Genomic DNA, 17,923 nt, shown 5'->3' on the forward strand with positions numbered 1-17,923 from the left:
AGAAAATAAAAATAAATAAATTAAATAAATAAATAAAAGAATAAAGAAAACATGGGAGAAGACAAGTCTAGCTGATGTATGTAAATTATGAATGGGGGGTCTTTACTGAACCAAAAAACAAAATCTAAGCAACATATGGTTACAAAATTCATATCATTTCCATAATACTATGATGATTGAGGACACAAATGGGTTTAGGAGGTTTTAAGCATTAACATTAGTTTTTGGTTCAATTCATGACAAGTGGCTTTTTATGTTTGACACATTACATGAAAAAATAATAGTAGTAATCAATTCCAAATAAACCCATTTTTGTAAGTAATAAATGAATATAAATCAACACCTCCTCTGCCAATAAATAAAACATAAATAATTAATTAATAGTGTTTGAGAATCAAACGTAATACCTTAATTATTACAATTGTTAGTCAAGGTGAAAATAAAAAAGCAGGTCATCTCATATTGCATCAAAATGTGATTATTAAATCATTGTGTTTTATTCTCAATACGTGATTATTAAATCATTGTGTTTCATTTGATATTTTTATTTGGCGAAAAAACTAGAAAACTTTTATAACAAAAGAAGGCTCATCACAAAAATGAAATCTCCTACAAACATACAAACAAAAAAACCCAAGTAAACTGAACACAAAACCAACCAAAAAATCAAAAGCCTAACAAGAAGAAGACCAATATACCTAACGACTTAGAAGATTAAGACCCATGTAAAGACCAAAAGGACAACTGCCTACAACAGTTAAAAACACTCAAGCGTCTTTGATAAATTCACCAAACGCTTCTATCTCAGCTTTATGCTCCAACTTCTTTGTTTTTTGCCTTTCTCAACTTTTTAAGTTGCACCTGGTTTGTGTTTCATCTGATAGTTTTTTAAGTAATCAAATGATCAAATACCTAATTGAAAACTCCTAGGTGGCGAGTCATCGAACGACGAAAAGTGAAAAAAAAAAAAAAAATAAATAAATACTCCGTTTATGTATATTATTATTAAAGGAATGGGACAACAAGTGGACAACCCAAGCCAATGTAAACCAAACCATAGTCACCACTCGTAACTTATAATCAACTCGGGCTACTAACTCAGTTATTTTATAAACTCACTCGCTGCAAAATCCATTAACCAGATGGAGAATACTTCAAACCACCAATTTTTAAAACCATACGTTCCCGCCGACGATCATCGCTGCCAATTCGAACTCTACACCATCCCCGCCACCGCCGGTAAGTCATTTCCCCTTTTTAAAACCAAACCCTAACCCTAGCTTTCTAAATTTATACATTTATATATTTTTTTCTGTATCTATAGGCTGGTTTTCATGGGATAACATTCACGAAATTGAAAAAACTTCACTAAAAGAGTTTTTCTACGGCAATTCGTTCACTAGAAACCCTAGGGTTTACAAAGAGTATCGAGATTTTATAATTTCGAAGTACAGAGAAGATCCTTCTAGAAGGTTAACGTTTTCCGAAGCTAGGAAATGGTTAGTCGGTGATGTTAATTATCTTCTTAAGGTGTTTAAGTTCCTCGAAAAATCAGGATTGATTAATTTCGGTGTTGATTCGTCGGTGATTTGCGATGGTGAGGTGGTTGATGATGAAATGAAGTGGAAGGTTAAGGTTGAGGATGGACCGCCTTATGGTGTTCGGGTTGTTTCGATTCCGAATTCGTTGAAGGTGGTTACGATACCAGATAGTGTGAGTTTGAAGAATGGATGTAAAATGAATGGGAGTGATTTTAAGATGCCGCCACTTTCGTCTCATTCGGATGTTTATCAGGAGTGGATTGAGTTGGTGTGTGGAAATTGCAAGGAGCAATGTGAGGCTGGTCATTACAAGTATGTTAAGGTAATCTTCAAATCAATGTATGTAAGTTTATGACTTTGGTGAATTTTAGGCCAAATTACAATGCAATGTATCTAAGCTTACTATTCTGATAGAAGTTATGTTTTTACTTAAGGTTATTTTCATTTGCTAGAAAGACAATTGATCGTTTTTTTAATCATATGACAGGAAGTTACATGTAAAAGTTAGGTGTCGTATGTTTTTCAGTCTGCAGATCTTATTATGTCTTATGTTGCGCAAATGTTTTTACTGCAGACTGTTTGTTTTTCTAAAGACATAGGATAAAATAATGTCTTATTCCGTCTGCAAACTCGCAGAATTAGAAATGTGCTTATCTGCTTATAAGTGCTGCAAACAGGTTATTTTGCAGACATAAAAACAAACCGTCTTCAGTATTCAACATACAGACCTTTAGACCACATCTTCTTTTCAGACATGGTCCACAGATCTTTAGACAAAAACATCTTAAAAAACAAACACTTACTTAGACTTGATGTAGCCAAATTACTTGTTAACTTTAGTGTAGTTAATTTGTCATACATTTTCTTATTTGATTTATCTGTATCAGGATGTGAGTTCCATAATTTGTATCAAGTGCTATAAAGCTGGATCATATGGAAAGAACAAATCCATTGAGGATTATAAATTTGTCGATGACTCTCCGCACAATGCGAATCGTGCTGCTGCGTGGACCGAAGCAGAAACATTGCTTCTTCTCGAATCTGTATTGAAACATGGAGATGACTGGGATCTTGTAGCTCAAACTGTTAAAACTAAGAGTAAACTTGATTGTATTTCAAAACTTATACAGTTAGCCTTTGGACAACTTATGTTAGGACCCACATATATGATATGTAGAAAGCGGGACACCATCGTAAAAAACCATAGTCGAGTTAAAGGAGGCCCTCTGGCACCACAAGTCACTAAAGATAACGGAAGTCAACATATTGACGTTGAAAGAAAAAGTCAACAGAATGATGATGCCGATACTGATATTGAAGGCCCCCCTCCAAAGAGAATATGCATTGCGCCAATATCAGATTCCAGCAACTCAAAAGTGGAGCAGGTTAATACGTTATGCTTTTAACTTTTTTATTAGTTCTCTTTCACGTTTATTTCCTCGACCGAATGATTTAATTTCTTTGCAGATAGACAATGGAGATGAAAAAGTAACACCGTCTTTAGTCGTTGATGAAGAGATAAGAGAAAATGATAGTCAAATTATTGAGCATAAGAATCAGAATCAGAATCAGCAGGATGGAAATTTGGAGGACCATTGTCCGCCCAAGAGCGATCACTCGAAACCACTTCCAAATATCGGTAATTCATTGATGCAACAGGTATGCATTGTTGTGATTAATAATGAATTTGATTGTGGATATTGTAATGTTCAATAATATAATATAAATTGATGTGATCAATTACTCATTAAACTTTCGTTTATCTCTTACTTGTGTTAGGTTGCTCGCATCTCTACTGTGGTTGGTCCACATGTCGTAGCTTCTGCAGCAGAAGCTGCCGTTACAGCGTTATGTGACGAAAATGAAATTCCAAAGGAAATATTTGATAGTGAAGAAAAAAATGTCAACGAGTCTGAGAGGTTATCTATCGAGATATTTTTTCCTTGCATGTTTTACCTTATGGTTGGAAAAAATAGTTATTTATATATTTTTTTTTTTTTTAGGATTGCTCAAGGCAATGAATCAGAGATGGAGACACGGCCTAATGAATCAGGTATATCCATATATGCTTGTCGATTTGTACCTTTTAATCAGTGGCGGAACTTGACCCCGACTCGAGAGGGGGCGAAACTAATTAAAGGGGGTAAGAAACTAATCGAAGGGGGGCAAACACTAAAAAAAACCTTATTTTTTCGTAAATTTTTTTTTTTTTAGTGTAAAATTTTTTTTTCCCCGAAATCGTGGTCGGGGCGGATACCCCCTTTTGTCCCTTAAATGTTCCGCCCCTGCTTTTAATCCATCATCTATTGTACAAGGAACTTGAATCAACTGTTTTTTAAATTTTAACAGAGAAGGGTGTAATGCCTTTACCTTTACGGATGAGCGCTACAAGTGCAACAGCCCTTGGTGCTGCTGCTGCGCAAGCCAAGCTATTAGCAATGCAAGAAGATATAGAAGTTGAACGTTTGGTGTCGACCATACTTAACACACAGGTGAGCTAGAAATTATTTATATTTTGTATTATCACATCAGCTGACATTCTAACTCAGTTTTTAAGAAACATATACCATTGGTTTAATGAGAACTCCAAATCCATCTTTTTACTAAAATATTTTAGTTTATGATAACTGAAATTTTTTTTTTTTTGAAAAGCAAAAAGTATTTTTATTATAATCTGGAATATAATATTACAAATCCCTACACACATCTATACAATGAAAGAGAATTATCGGAACATTCAGAGAAATTGGATTATGGATTATAAACAATAGTGAATTAAAGATCGGGAGCGACGAAGCCAACTTAACGTTAGGCGGGAACGAACTTGAAAAAACAAGCAGGGAAGGAGAAGACAACAGTACCGATCAAGCGGCGACAAAGTTGCCAAACATCCATCTCTTTTAATCTAACCCACATAAGCTAAGAAGGGACTGCGAGCACTACCCGATTTATGTAATGTCATGTTAACCGATACCCATGCGATTTGGAGGCGATGCCACATAAAAGGAAGGGTTAAGGAGCCATTGATGCCAATCGATAGATTTTTTCTTCCGAGAACGGGTTGAGATCCAACTAAAGGTTTGAGATTGTATCTCGGAGATAATCATGGCGGGATTCCACACTTTACTTGAGAAGACTTTTAAGTTTCTATGTTTCCATATTATATAACACGCAATCCATTTGGTAGCTTGCCATAAGGAAGATCCAATGGAGTTATGTGAAAATCCTTGGTCGGAGATGATGACATCGTTGATACTAGAGATTGTTGTGTTATTTTGGTTCCACCAGTCGAGCAGTTGTGTCCAAATTGAAGACGCATGATGACAATTAACTAAAACGTGATCAATGGTTTCGATATGGTGGTCGCATAAGGGACATAAGATGGTGTGTAGATCAATTCCTTTTTTATCTAGTTCACTTCTAACCGGGATTTTTAGTTGGATGACTCTCCATGAGAATATGAAAACCTTTTGTGGGATGAATTTGTTGCGGGGTAGTAGTATGTTTCGAGAGTGGATGCCATATTTTAGGTTGTTAATTAACTTCGATAATGACGATGTAGTGAAGGTGCCGGATGTGTCAAGGGAGAATTTCCATGAGTCAGGGCGATCCGTAATACTTACGGATGAAATTAGATTATTGAGTTCCGTAAGTTCATCTAATGCCCGACCACCAGGTGAACGGGACCACTCCCAATTTCCGATTGAAATCGAGTTGACATTTAAAATTCTGTCGGCAACAGTTGCGTCTTTATGAGATTCCAACATGAATAATCTATGAAATAGTGTTTTGAGCCTTTCAGATCCGATCCATATGTCGTGCCAGAAACTAATCGATGTGCCGTTTTCGATACGTTTTGAAATCGAAGATGTAAAGAAGGTGCCTAGTTTGTCTGCGACTTTCCCGGCTTTAATGATCTCTTTCCAAATAGTGCGACCTGAAATATTCCTGCATGAAACATTAGTATCCAACCCCAACCCCAACCCCCCACCCCACCCCCCCCCCCCCCCCCCCCCGACCCGTAATTACTTTTTATGATTTTAACCCAGAGAGCATTATGTTCGTTTTTAAAGCGCCACCACCATTTGCATAGTAGTGAAATGTTTTTAGCAAAGAGGGACCCCACGTTTAGACGTCCATTTTCATATGGCAAAATTATTTGATCCCATTTAATCCAGTTAATTTTATTATCATTTGAAGAACCCCCCCCCCCCCCCCCCCCCCCCCCCCCCCCAAGAAGAATTTCCGTCTTTTAGATTCAAGAACCTTAAGGATAGCGGCGGGTGCATGGAATAGTGAGAAGTAGTATAATGGGATACTACTTAAGATGGATTTGATGATCGTAAGACGACCCCCGAAGGAGATAGATTTGGCAGCCCAATCCGATAATCTTTTGTCGAATTTTTCTATGATTGGCTGCCAAGAGGATGCATGTGAGGTGGGTACACCAATAGGGAGACCGAGATAGGAGAACGGGGTAGAACCCGCAGAACAGTTAATATAGCTGGCCATTTGTTCGGTTTCGATGGTGGATGTTCCAATACCATAAAGTTTACTTTTGCGAAAATTGACTTTGAGGCCTGATATGTTTTCAAAACATTTTAGGATTTTGGAGATGTATTTGGCATTTCTTTTATTCCACTCACCAAAAAAGATTGTATCATCCGCGTATTGTAGGTGTGTGATGACGAGATTGTCATGGCCAATTTTTAAACCTTGCAGGTGACCATTGGATAATGCTCTTTTGACAAGTATGTTAAGACCTTCGGCGACGATGATGAAAAGAAACGGCGATATGGGATCACCCTGTCGAATTCCCCTTTCGGGGATAAATTCTCTGGTGGGTGAGCCGTTGATTAAAATGGAAATAGAAGAAGAAGAAAGACATGCTCGAATAAGGCTAATCCATTTTGAACCAAAGCCTATGTGTTGCATGGTTTTAAATAGAAAATCCCATTCGATGCAGTCAAATGCCTTTTCGAAGTCAACTTTGAAGATTAGACCTTTTTGTTTTTTCCGTTTTAATTCATCAATTACTTCATTGGCAATTAGGACACTGTCCAGGATGTTGCGGCCTTTGAGGAAAGCGGTTTGTTCGGAACCTATGACTTTGTGAATGACTTTGGCAAGGCGATTGGATAGTATTTTGGTGAGGATTTTGTAGTAACTACCTATAAGACATATTGGTCTGTATTCGTTTAGACCGATAGGATTAGATTTTTTCGGGATCAAGGTGAAGAAGGAAGCATTACATCCTTTGGATATTTCAGAGTTGGACCAGAACCAATCGAGGGATTTAATGAGGTCGTTTTTGATTAGTTCCCAGTGTTTTTTAAAGAATTTTATATTGAAACCGTCCGGGCCAGGTGCTTTGGAAGAATCACAATTATTAATAGCTTCCCATATTTCTTTTTCACTAAATTTAGACTCTAAGATCTGATTGTCCAACGAAGTAATATATTCGAGATGTGAAACGTTATCGAATGGACATTCCTCACGGAGATGTTTGGATTGGAAGAGGTTGTTAAAATATGAGTATGCTTCTTGTTTTATTAAGGAAGGATCTTCGGACCATGATCCGTTTAATGACAAACCGTGAATATTATTTTTACTTGTTCGTCGTTTGATATAATTGTGGAAATATTTTGAATTTTCGTCTCCCTCAAGTGCCCATTTAATTCTTGATTTTTGTTTAAGCATAATAGTTTTCTTTTTTTCTTTAGCCATATATTGCATTTTTTCTTCAATCCATTTTTGTTTTTCTAGTTCAGATAATGGTCTGTTTTCAACGGTATGTTCCAGATTATTGCATTCGGTTAGATGCTCGCGGATTTGTGAGTCTATGTTAACAAGGTGATTACTATGTTTTTTAAGTTCCATTTTAACATTTTTTAGCTTATTACGGAAAATGCAATCAGGTCTATTACCGGTTATCGGGATCGACCAAGCCCTTTCAATGACGGTATCGGCATCTTTAAGATCGAGCCATGTGTCAAACACCCGTATAGGTTTAGGACCGGAGTCGAAGAGAATGTTTCTTAGGATGATGGGACAATGATCAGAAAGGCCACGATCTAAAGTTTTGGAGGATATGTTAGGCCAGATTGAAAATATACCATCGGAGACAAGAAATCGATCGAGTTTACTAAACTTCATTGTTTTTTCACATATTCTTGTAAATCTTTTACCACCTAGAGGGAGATCAATTAAGCCTGAGTTATTAAAGTTATCTGCCCAGTGTTGGTTAAATTCAGTGTTCATACGTTCTGTTTTGTTTCTGACTTCATTGAAATCGCCAAAGAAGATGAGAGGGATGTTGAGGGAATTAGTTAGAGATGAAAGCTCGGACCAGAGTCTTTGTTTTTTCGAGATGGAATGAGGACCATATACGTTAACGAAAGCAATTTCAGAATCATATCCCGCCATGATCCGCATATTGCTAAGAAGAATTCACCCTCGATAGCGTATTTGAATGAGAAGATATTAGTGTCCCAAATAGTTATGATACCACCGGATGCACCAACCGAATCCTTTTGGACGAATTTAAAATCAGAATTACCCCAGAAGGATTCAATGGTGTTGTCACGTGTTTGTCCACATTTGGTTTCTTGGAGTCCTAAAATCGTAGGTTTTTCGATATTACAAATACGTTTAAGCCAACTTATTTTACCCGTTTGCCCAATACCCCGAATGTTTAAAGAGATCGTACTCATGAGAAAACTTACAATTAACGATGCAACGGAGGATGAAATCATTGGATGTTGCGACGGATCCCGATACACTTTCCGAATTCATTTGTGTCCAAACTGCTGCTATTAGAGGAACCTGTATTATTATTAATTTTGGCCCGCGTCCTATCATTGTTAGGTCCTCTAGAATAAAGTGACGAGTTACCACCGATAGTAGATGATGATTTACAACGTTTAGCCAAGTGTGAGATTCTAAGTTTTTGACCGCTTCTCGCAAGGTGTTTAATATATAGCATGTTGGATCTTTGTCTTGTTTTATCAGGGATGAGGGAATCGTCATACGAGGATTTGGAAGTGTCTTCTCTTCTGACCCTTTTGAATGTGTGTGACGTATTTTTTGGGTTAGGGATAGGATTGGTAACGTTATGAAATTTTTTTTTCTTTTTAGCAATAACGTTACCGGTAAAGAGTAATGCATCTAAATCGAATGGATCGGAGTTGGTTTGTTGTGTGACATTTGGAGCGGGCATAAAATTAATCGGGGAGTTCGGTTTGGGAGTTTCAAGTGGTTTAGAGGTGTCAATTAGGTCATCTTTAGTATTCTGGGAGCTATCTGGCTCGTGATTAGGTTCCAAGATGTCACAAAATACACCATCTCTTGTGTTCTGTTTGGAAACGGGGTGATCAGAAGATAAATTATTGGGCCCAGGTGAATCTTCATTCCGTAGGGGTTGGGTAGATTGGGTGGGCTCGACATTAACTGATAGATTATTGCGCCTAGGTGAAACTTCAGTCCGTAGTGGTTGGGTAGTTGGGGTGGGCTCGACATTAGTGGTCTGTGGAGTGTTCATGGTCTTAGGAGAGGTCAATTCATTAACTGATGTACTAGGATTGTTGGGATAGGGTTCGTGGACAGGAAAGTTGGGAATGGGGGGTGGCTCGTCCACTATAGGTTCGGTTGTAGTGTCCGGTATGTTGTGTGTGGGTGTGTTTATGGTGTCGTCAGAAATGATGGGATTCGAGGTGATAGGTGGATTTTGAGACAGGTTGTCGTCTTTATTTTGGAGTTGTATGGTATCCATGCGTTTGGAGGAGGTGGATGTGGTGTGGTTTTCAGGTGGAGTGATGGTATGTGATCGTTCAGAGTTGTGGTTGCTTGCATAATAGTTCATAACATTTATTCCATCAACAAGATTATCACAGTCCAAATGGGACTCTTCATCTGAGATTTGATCATCCGAAAGACTTTCATCATCCCAGTTTGAAGAATCATCGATATCCCCATATAAATTAAACATTGAAAAGTTTTGAACTTCTGTGATATAAACCGTAGTTTGGTTGATGTCGCCTGGATTAATAATAGCTTGACCATTTATCGGTGAGAAGTTATTAGTTTTGACAATAACCGAACCGTGCGATAAGTCTTGATTATTCTCGTTAGTGATCGAGCAATTAATCGTTTCAATAACATCACCCCAATTTTTTGCAATATCGATGAAGGTGGTTTTCAACCAACAAGTAATAGGAACCCCAAGAATGTTAATATAAGCTATTCTACCAGAAGTTTTGTATATCTCGGGGTCCCATGGGTTAATATCCTCAAGCCATTTTCATAGTGGGTGTTTCGAGTTGTTAATCAAATCAAGGGCAGGATCGGATTCATCGAATATAAGCATTATATCATGTCCACCTAAGTATTTGATTGTAAAGCCACTAAGGTTCTCGCTTTCACATATTTCGCTAAAGTACTCTAAATATTCAAGATCTTTTACTTTAGCAATGACGGCTTGACCAAGGATTTGAATAAGTTCGGCGTTAGAGTTTACCTTAATCGATGGAATTTGATTGTTCGTAGCCTGCCTGTTGAGTATCACATCATTGAATTTTCTATCATCAACTTTAGAATAGGAGGGAACAGGAGTATTGTTACCAGGGGATGCATTCGTTGCCTTATGTTGTACATCAGGTTTCTTGACATCGATATCACGGGCTTTGTACACCTTAAGCATGTAGTCACCGGCCACGATAAGATTGAGTCTCCTTGCAAGTGAATCTTTGTGAAATTCAGGGACATCAAGGAATCTAACGAAACCGAATTTTCTACCACTTTTTAAAGTCTTCTTAGGAATGTAAACCTCATGGATATTGCCGTATTTTTTGAATATGTCCCAAAAATCAAAGGAACACCAATTATCGGGGAAGTTATGGAATAGGTAAGAGGTTATTCTGGACTTATGGATCGGTTCAGTGATATGTTTTGTGTTAGGGTTTGTTGAAACATAGCTAGGGTTTCCAAAACGTTTAATGAGATTGACGGATGTTTCCCGGTGTTTAAAGTTATTGTAAATCTGATGTGACGATGTGTTTAGTCTAGGAAAATTAGGATTAGGATTGGAGGGGTGACGGCTGTGATGTGGAACATCGTGGTGCAGGTTTTGGGCATTAGGGTTAGGGTTTTTGGCCGATGAATGTTGCTTTTTTCCGTCCACCTTAACCCACACGCCTTCATTGATCGGTCTGTATGAGATGTTGTGGTTATTATTGGGGATGAAGGGTTTCGATTGTTGCTGGTTATTCTGTGATATGGGTGTGAAAGGAGATAGGGTGATGTTGGGCATGTTTGCAAATAATTAAAAAAGAAGAAGGGAATCTAAATCTAATGCTAAAAACGTAAACGATTGATGAGAAAAAAAGGTTGCAGGTTGCCTGTGAGGTTACCGGCGATGGAAGATGAAGAGGCAAGATGAGAGCATCGTGAGGCAATTCATCAACGTATGTGATAACTGAAATTAAAAAATGACTTTTCTAATGACAATCGTAAGGGCCTGCCCATAATATCTTCGGACACGCATTGATTAATTGTACACTAATGGTAACTGCCCACTAACTTTTAATAACTACCCCATCCACTACTTTAATGTAGTACAAATTATGCATACAATATAATCTTAGTGACGGCGCTAGGGGCTGTCATTAGATTTAGATAATTCCAATTCCAATTAATTATAAATTGACTGTTATCTTCAAGAAAACTGCCAGCTCATTTTCAAGTAAAATTACCACTCCATCTGTATTGTAATGACATGGATGGTGTTTTTTTTTTTAAATATAAAATAGTTAAAGAAGTTGCAATATAAGATGGAACTGTTGAGAGAGGTAGAGGCGATAATGGAAAACGAGTCGACTCAGATGATGGAGGTGGAAGAATCGCTGTTAACAAAGCGAATGGATGTTGTTCACAAGGCCATTGATATTGGGCTAAGTAGATGGAGGGATCATTCCATTGGAAAGTCCCAAGTAGAGATTATACTCTAGATTGAAATGTACTTTAGACTTTAGATTAGATTAGTTGTTTTATTTGGCACATCTAATTATCTGATTGTTTAATTTGTATTATGATGAGAATGAAAATTTAGAATATGTAGGAGCATCAATTTATTTGTAAGCAATTTGTTAGATAGTTGGAATCACGTATCTTGTCTAGAATTATAATTTAATGGGGCCTTGAAACTTTTTTCAAATTATAATTTAATGGGGCCTTGAAACTTTTTTCAGTAGTAATTATATTAGAATGCTATTTTAGTACATAGTTATCTTTAAAAAATTATAAATTCGACAAATATATGAGGTCCATTGTATAATTTAGTAGTGTCTTTTATGATTTAAAAAAAAAAATACTATAGATTTAAAAGATATATGATGTCATATTAGTGGTGTCCATTTTTTTTCACCTTCTTGTTTCTGCATCTAATGTGAGGCGATCTTGGGAACCTTATTTTCTACGGTACATTTTTGTTCACCTTTTTGTTTCTGCATCTAATGTGGGGCGAGAAGACGTTTTCATTATAGACTGTTATTTTAATACATCACATACAAATTTGAGTTGGATATATGTTTTTAAATATCGCCGAAGAAATATAAGAGAGAAATAAACCTTGAAATTTATTTGGATTCATGTTAAATTTATGCACTCGTTACTTCTGTTAACACAATTCTCACATAAAGAAGTTCATCTATAACCTAAGTAAAGCACGGTAGACAGAAATATTCATCAATAAACATCCACGAGTCCATAACAACACACATTTATAATAGACATAAACAAGCATATACTGGTTTTTTATTTATACACGCAGAACCGCATAAAAAACAACTATACGGAAACTATATAACAGGACCCACACATGATTAGCATCGCTACTCCATTTTCATCTCAGACGACTGAATGCTAGTTGGGTACAGAATGCTCTGAGCTCCAGCAATATCCATAATCTTCTTCCCAAAAGTATCGTGTCGAGACTCTCCACCAACTGTCGTCATACACATCAACCTGTTCACCCATTCAACCGCTTCAGGCCACATCACTTTCCACATGTAACTCATTTTCATCCACGATGGTTCCGTCACATAACGATCACCTCTTATCGCTTGTTTTACTATCGCCCTCGCACAACTTTCAACTTTCTCAACCGGAGACAAGTTCACTTGCATCTATATATTAAATCATTAAAACTTGCTCAATACGTTAAAAAGAAGTGTACTTGACAAATACTCCCCCTCCGTCCGCAAGTCAAAAAACACATAGTTTTAAAAAAAAGACTGTCACATCACTAAAATTAATTTGGTACATCCCAAAATAATATACTGAACAATAAATTAGGACAGAACGAGTAGTATATATTAAATGAAGAAGCTTTAATTAGCTTACATCTCGAGCGTCATAATCAACTATCGTTTTGCCTTCATGGGAAAGGAATTTGCCTTGAGTAAGTTCAGACTCGATGAATCCTGGTGTCACGATTGTTATCTTCACGTCTGACCCGAATTCGACCCTCATAGTTTCATAAAACTGTGCTAGTGCTGCTTTGCTTGCCTATAATCACAAAAATTTCACCATTATAACACATTTGTACCAGCAATCGATATTTTGAGTATAAGAGCTTACGTTATAGAGGCTCATTCTAGGAAGAGGGATCCAGGAAGCTGCAGACGATAGCGCGATGATCCTACCACCGCAGTTTCTGAGATGTGGAGCCGCATATTTTGTAGTGTAAACTGAACCCCAAAAGTTTATATCCTGTCAAAAAAAAACAAACCTGTAAAATTGGGTTTATAATAATTTTAAGAAAAAGAAAATGTACTATTATGCACAATTTAAAGCTGAATAGTCTCTAGACGGTAATGGTGGGTCCTAACCGGTTAGACTAATTGGCCGTAGCGGAAACTCAATGGCGAATTTAGAATGTAAACTTTAGAATGGAAACTCTCAAATTTTGTTAAAAGATAATTATATTTGAAAGGTACATCGGTGGTTGTTTACCTCATGTAAAAAATGAATGATACATTGTAAAAAAAAATTCTAAATAGTGGGGTCCACTACTAGACTCGCCCCTGCGGAAACTAGGGAGTGGGAACTTTGAATTTGACTTATTTTACAGATTTTTTAATTTACTTTGAGTTTGACCTACTTCGACCGATAGGTCCGATATCTGACCTACGAGTAAGTTGGACTTTTAACAACTTTGACCGAATAAATCCGCTAAGTCGGACGCTAGTCAGGACTATTCGGTCGGAAACTAGTATGCGGGAACTTAGATTTCAATTGTATTCGACCTACTTTAAACGATTTTGACCTAACACTTTGGACTTTTTGACATTTTTAACCAAATATAGTGAGAGACACGTCTCGTATGTGGGAACTTCGACTTCGATTGTAATTGTATTTGAAGTGCTTCGACGTGCTTCGACCGATTTTTGACCTACGACTAAATTGGACTCTTGAAAATTTTGACAGAATAAATTAACCAAGTGGGAGACTAGATGGGGCTAGATGCGGGAACTTCGACTTCAATTGTATTCAATTTTTCACCGACTTTTGACAACTTGTGACCTAATAAATCTGCTAGCCAGACATTTTGACCGACTTTTGACAACTTTGACCAAATAGATCTGCTAGTTAAACACTGGTCGGAAACTAATCCAGCTCGGGGTCTTCTACAACCATAAGCTTAGAAATTCACTAAAATCAAATTTCTGCTAAAAAAAACTTATCAATTTAAGATAAAAGTCACGCTGTTTACCATAACCGGTCGTAAATTGGTGATATCTTCGGCATCTTCCAACATACAAACTTGTGAAATTCCTGCATTATTCACCAAATGATCCACTGCATACACGCAAACAAACACAATTATATATCACCAAAATATGTACTAGTACTTTAATTACACTTAAATTGGAAAATATAGAATAGCTGTTATATATATACATCGATTGAAATGATGAACGGTTTGATCAACCATCCGTTTACAGTCATGAGCGTTGGACACGTCAGCACGGATGACAATAACCTCCGGCGACCCGATATGCCGGCACCGATCAGCAACTTCTCGGAGCTTTTCCTCTCTCCGAGCAGAAAGCGCCAAACGCGCACCTCGACTAGCGTATTCGTACGCCAGATGCTGCATGTACGAAATTAAACTCGATCAATTTAGTGACAGTCAATAAAACAATAATGATTAATTAGTAGGTAGGTAGTTAGATACCTCGCCGATGCCGGAAGAGGCGCCGGTGATAAGGACGACTTTGCCGGAGATATGTTCGGAGAAAACAGAACGAAGGATGCCAAGGAAGAATTTAATAAAGAGCCAAGGAGGGAGAAAGAGTAAGATTGTGAAGAAGGTGAAAGGTGGTGCAACAAGATTCAAGAATCCGTTTACTAAATCCATGCTTAATAGTGGTGTTTATTTAGTTTAGTAGTGTATGTATTACTTGACTTATATTATACTGTTTGTGTGTTTTGTAATGATGAAGTTTAAGAAGTGTACTGTATAAACGATGGATGATGATGATATTTAAAAATGAAAACGGTGGTCAGAGTATTGCGTAGAGACTGCCACGTGCACTTGATTCAAGCGGTGGTGTAAGTTGATATTTGATTTCTATCCTTACAGAAAACTATGTATAGTTCATTAGTTCCAGAAAGACCACCTATCTCTAGTTACTGATCAAAATTGAAAGTATGTGTTAAAAACTAATGATTTATGATACAATAAAATAAATGATATCCCCTATGTCTTATGATAGAACAAATATAGTATTATTATATTTATTTACATTTACATTTACATTTATTTACATATCTACTAAATGTTACCAAATTTTTGGTAGTTTTGCAGAACATTTCATTTTTACCAAGGAAGAAAAAGGAAATGTAATCAAATTTTTGGTAGTTTTGCATGCTTGAACATGTGGTTTTTATCAAGGAAGAAAAAGGTAAAGTGAAACAAATTTGAAGGATAAATGTTGTAATTATTTAGGGGTAAAAAGAGTGTATTAAGAGTAACTTTAGGGGGTTAAAGTGCAACTTGCTAATTTAATATACAATCAATAAATAAAACTCACCCAAATTTGTAACGGGATTTATCTCTTTTTTCGCCGCGAGTTAGTTTTTCCGGTCATCACCGTTCAACTCGAAATAATTTTGCGAATACAACGCAACTAATTATATTCGAAACGGTGTTTGTTTTAAGGATAACATTTTAGATACATTATATATATATATATATATATATATATATATATATATATATATATATATATATATATATATATATATATATAATAAGCAAAATCAACGAATTATATTAAGTGGTTAGCTAGAGGAAGTGGTAAATTCATTAGTTTGTAGTGAAAAAAACTTGAGTTCGAGTCCTCCTGCCCCATTTCTTTCCTTTTTTCCACAATTTTTTTCTTAGTTCTCGCTCAAAATTAGTTTCATAAAAGGCGCTAAAAATGTTCCAACACAACGCGCGTACCATTAGGTATATTTATTTTTTTCATGGAGAGTTAAAGAAAACACTAGAATTTATCATGGTGTCATCATTTGGTTTTGATATAAATAAAGAAGAGAAAGAATCGGTAAAAAGAACGTTACTTTCATAAATACGTAGTCATTTTATACATAAATATCGTCTGATATAATAAATACATACCAAACAACGTATTTTCAAATGCAACCGCCGCAACGTGCGGTCCGAACTATTTCTAGTTATATACTATATATACTTATTACAATTGAGCAAATTTTTTTACACTGTTCATCAACAGTGACATTCTAAGGGTATTTTGGTCTTTTACCTTATCAGATACTACCTCCGTCTCATTCCAATAGGGCAGTATTTTATTTTGGGCTGTCCCATTCTGATAGTCCACTTCCATAAATAGAAAGGAAAGAAGATATTTCATTAGTGGATCTAGAGAGAAGATATTTCATTGGTGGAGAAATGAAGTTAGTAGAATTTTCTAAAACTGCGTGTTTTTTGTCTGTGGACTATTGGAATGAGACGGAGGGATTATTTATCACCACTCAGCCATTCCTTCTCTATTCACTTATCTTAATTTCTCCAGCTCTCTCTGGCGATTTTTCCTCTCATCCATCTCGACATCTCTCTCACAACCCTACCATATGCAGGTCACAACATCGACTTGCATCACTAACTTCCCAGCGAATTTAGCGATCCAAGTTCACAAACGGTGACTGGTCAAGCTTCAAATGCAATTTACCTAACATAATTTGTAAGCTTTAATGGAGTTACACCGTTGTATTTTTTGCAGCACAGCAGCGGTTGTAGACAACCGCCGTAACCGCCAGAACGACGGCCATGGTGGTTGAACATTCACCGACCCAACCGCCACCGTTGTAAACACCATCGTCGTAACCACCACCGTCGTCACCACCACCACAGGTTTGTAAGTATATAATTTTGTTTGAAGTCATTGATTTATTGGGTTTTGTGTTAAGTTTTGGATTGTCACTATGGTTGTTCAGTTTTGACATTCTAAGAGTAGGAAGATATTAGTCATGCCTAACAATTTTGAATCTTAATTTGAAGTTTAGTGATTTTTTGCTACCCTTTGTGTGCTTGACGGAAGGATAACATGGTTTCCCATACGATGAAGATAATGATCTACCACTTGATTATACAATTTCAACTTTTTAAGGTACATTTTCTTATCTTTCTTTGTGATAATTTATTCCCTGTATTTATTTTGTTTTGTTTAATAATATAGCTTTCATCGAGCTCTGTAACAAATTTTGGTTTTAGGAGGTTCTTTTTTCCAAAATTTTAACATCATTGAAGTAGGTACATATGTATTGTCACTATCAATTATTGTTGATGGTGTTTGTTTGGAATGGTTAACAGTATTATATTAACGACTGTAAATCGATCGTGTTATTTAACCAATAATTTTGCATTTAGACCTATGAGAAATTATTTGATGAATTTCCAAACTTCTAATGCTAATTACGTAAGAATCTTTTTACTTTGATATTGGATACAATGCAATTAAACAACCGAAATTAAATTTTGTCAATGTAAACGGATCTCATGTATGACGAGGTCTGTTATGTTGTGCAAAGTTGACATTTTTTATTTTGTATGGACGCATAAATGATTGCTACAAATTTTTATACATTTTACTAAGGAGTCGTTTAAGCACTAACATGATACGTTGGCTTTCTTCTTATGCTTCATTTGTGTGTTACTGAGTTCCCTTTCTAAAATACAATCCTTATTCGTAGACCATACATCATCCACCTTCATCAACACACTTTACAATAAAGAAAAAGTGTGAGTAGTTGTACTATCAGGATGACGACTTTTTGTCGTAATGTTGGTGTTAACAGTC

At 36.4% G+C, this 17,923-nt stretch overlaps 2 protein-coding genes across 2 annotated transcripts; one reads left to right on the forward strand and one right to left on the reverse strand.

Moving 5' to 3' along the window:
- Positions 1 to 1,133: 1,133 nt before the first annotated feature.
- Positions 1,134 to 11,652, forward strand: LOC139867643 (SWI/SNF complex subunit SWI3A-like). Its single transcript, XM_071856008.1, has 8 exons — positions 1,134 to 1,239; positions 1,325 to 1,863; positions 2,429 to 2,926; positions 3,009 to 3,200; positions 3,321 to 3,460; positions 3,545 to 3,594; positions 3,891 to 4,033; positions 11,348 to 11,652. Exons 1-8 carry the CDS (start codon positions 1,143 to 1,145, stop codon positions 11,543 to 11,545), a joined length of 1,857 nt encoding a protein of 618 aa, XP_071712109.1. The 5' UTR covers positions 1,134 to 1,142; the 3' UTR covers positions 11,546 to 11,652.
- Positions 11,653 to 12,393: 741 nt separating this feature from the next.
- LOC139867618 (11-beta-hydroxysteroid dehydrogenase A-like) lies at positions 12,394 to 14,958 on the reverse strand. The gene is made up of 6 exons (XM_071855983.1): positions 14,776 to 14,958; positions 14,499 to 14,691; positions 14,311 to 14,396; positions 13,176 to 13,307; positions 12,939 to 13,103; positions 12,394 to 12,721 (listed from the first exon to the last, which is right to left on the reverse strand). Exons 1-6 carry the CDS (start codon positions 14,956 to 14,958, stop codon positions 12,428 to 12,430), a joined length of 1,053 nt encoding a protein of 350 aa, XP_071712084.1. The 3' UTR covers positions 12,394 to 12,427.
- Between the last annotated feature and the right edge of the window lie 2,965 nt (positions 14,959 to 17,923).

The sequence above is a fragment of the Rutidosis leptorrhynchoides genome, chromosome 9 (assembly GCF_046630445.1).
Source record: "Rutidosis leptorrhynchoides isolate AG116_Rl617_1_P2 chromosome 9, CSIRO_AGI_Rlap_v1, whole genome shotgun sequence".
Lineage (NCBI taxonomy): Eukaryota > Viridiplantae > Streptophyta > Magnoliopsida > Asterales > Asteraceae > Rutidosis > Rutidosis leptorrhynchoides.